Below are 2,167 nucleotides of genomic sequence, written 5' to 3'. Positions count from 1 at the left end.
CCTTTGTAATGTGTGTCATGTGGTAAGAAGTCATAGAGAAAAGGTAATTTGGGCAGATGTGTATCTGTCAGAAAAAGAGCATTCCTAAGAAACCATAATGAAACAAAACAAATTGAAACAAAGAGACCCCTGACACCAGATGGTCACAGGGCTTCCCTTGGTGACAATGGGTCCTGGGTCAGCCCAGATGGAGAGTTTGGGGACGACTCTGGGAAGGAATCAGACCTGAAAGACCTGGCAGCCTATCTCCCCCTCATAATGTCATGAATGAGCCAAGGATGCCATTTAATGAGCACCTACTGTGTGTGAGTCTCCTGCTGGGGTCTGTCACTCATGTCCTCTCATCTCATGCACCAGGGATGGCTGAACCCACCATCCACTTCACTGAGACTCAGAGAGATTAACCACATGCCCCAGGTCACCCAGCCTGCAAGGAGAGGGGCTGGGACTGGAACCCAGGATTGTGGGTTCCCTTTGCTGTCCTCACACTGCCCCCCAGGGGGTGACTAGCTTCGTGCTCTGGGCTCTTCCTCTGCAGGGCCTGTCCATGTCTCATCTGGAGCTGAGGGTCCTTCCTCATTCCCTGCCCGCAGCACAGCAGGGATAGGGAGGGTCAGGGTGTGGTGTGGACTCTGAGTCTCTCCGGGTTCCATCTCAACCTGGGAGGCCCTGACACCCCATGGGAAGGTCAGGCTGGGCTGGGGTCTCGCCTTCCTGAGCTTGTGAGGCCCTTTGGTCACCTCATCTCCCAGCAGCCTGTGAGCAGGATGGGACCAGGAATGAGCAGACAGGAACCCGACACTCAGAGAAGAGAAGGGACTGCCCAGCACCACAGCAGGAGCAGCAGAGCCAGGAGCTGAACCAGGGCTGATCCACCCTGTCCCCTCCTCTGAGCTGAGCCTGAGCTCAGGGGTAGGACCCTACAGAGGGGACAGGCCCCATAACATCACGTCCTGGGGGCTTCCCTGTGAGGCCCTCTCCCAGGAGGTCAGGGCCAGAACTGACAGGAAATCTAAGCTCTGGAAAAGGATTCCCTCATTTTCATTTAGAGACACTGAGGCCCAGACAGGGGAAGGGATGTCCATGTCAGCGAATCCAGAGGAACCTGAATCCCGAGCCCAGACAGGGGAAGGGGTGTCCATGTCAGCAAATCCAGAGGAACCTGAACCCCTTAACCCCCCATGGTTCAGCCCCTGTCCCCATGAAGGGAACCACCACCTCCGCAGGACTCTCACGTACCCCTCTGTAGGCATGACTTAGAGCCTCCTGGCAATGAGGATGAATGGTGTGGGGTGGGGGCTGCCTTATCTCACTAGAGCTCAGCTCCTCCTCCCCAGCCTACACCCCCATGTCCCCCTCTGCCATGACCACACCAACCATCACTGCCTCAGAGCCCTGGGTCTCCCAGCCCCCCTGGGACACAAGCCCGTCCTTGAGGATCTGGGACACTCAATCCCCTGACAGAATCTCAGGACTTGCTGTGTGGGCTGTGCTCTCTCTGAGCAGAGCTCCCCGGGACTCACCAGCTGTGGAGGTGGGACCTGTGGGTGGGGGGCTGGGGCCTCCAGAGGGTCCTGGAAATGAGGATAGAAATAGGTGAGGCTGGGGCTCACTCTGGAGTTTCCAAATCACTCAGTTGCTTCTCCTACTTCTGCTCTGTGACCACCAAAGACACTCCCCCCGCCCACTTAACCACTTCCCAAAACAGTTCATGGGGAGGACTCAGCAAAAGTGGGCGCGTCTCTGAGAGAAAATCTCTGCTGGGTGACCAACACTCAGACCCCTCACTCTCATCCAACCTCAGATGTCTCATGGAGACAGGACCCTGAGCTGCCTGTGCTCAAAGAGGATGGGATCAGGGGCCCCTCACCTGAGACCAGTAGATGCAGGGGGTCACTAGGGTCAGACAACTCCTGGGGATGCTTCTCAAAATAGCCATAGCATCTGAACGTCCATCTGTGGCTGGGGGTCACAGGGCCCACACGGAACTGGGCCTGGGACCGCCCAGTGGGCTGTGGCTGTGAGTCCAGGGTCCAGGAGAGCCTGTGATCTCCTTCCTTAGTCAGAATGAACCTGTCAAATCCCTGCCCTGAGCCACACTGGAGGGTCACGTTCCCTCCTGAGGTCACGACAGGGCTGGGCAGGGCTGAGAGGCTGGGTTTGCTGT

General features: G+C 57.2%; 1 protein-coding gene across 1 annotated transcript in view; it reads right to left on the bottom strand.

Moving 5' to 3' along the window:
• Positions 1–2,167, bottom strand: part of LOC102248488 (leukocyte immunoglobulin-like receptor subfamily A member 4) — a 24,433-nt gene that overhangs the window by 21,279 nt on the left and 987 nt on the right. The window contains exon 4 of the mRNA XM_014535337.1: positions 1,871–2,167. This exon is cut by the window's right edge and continues 1 nt beyond it. Coding sequence (XP_014390823.1) covers positions 1,871–2,167 — 297 coding nt within the window. The remainder of the gene's footprint in view (positions 1–1,870) is intronic.

Source organism: Myotis brandtii, unplaced genomic scaffold, assembly GCF_000412655.1.
Source record: "Myotis brandtii unplaced genomic scaffold, ASM41265v1 scaffold1425, whole genome shotgun sequence".
In the NCBI taxonomy this organism is placed as follows: domain Eukaryota; kingdom Metazoa; phylum Chordata; class Mammalia; order Chiroptera; family Vespertilionidae; genus Myotis; species Myotis brandtii.
Note: the sequence above shows the minus strand (reverse complement) of the source record. Positions and strands in the feature narration are given on the sequence as shown.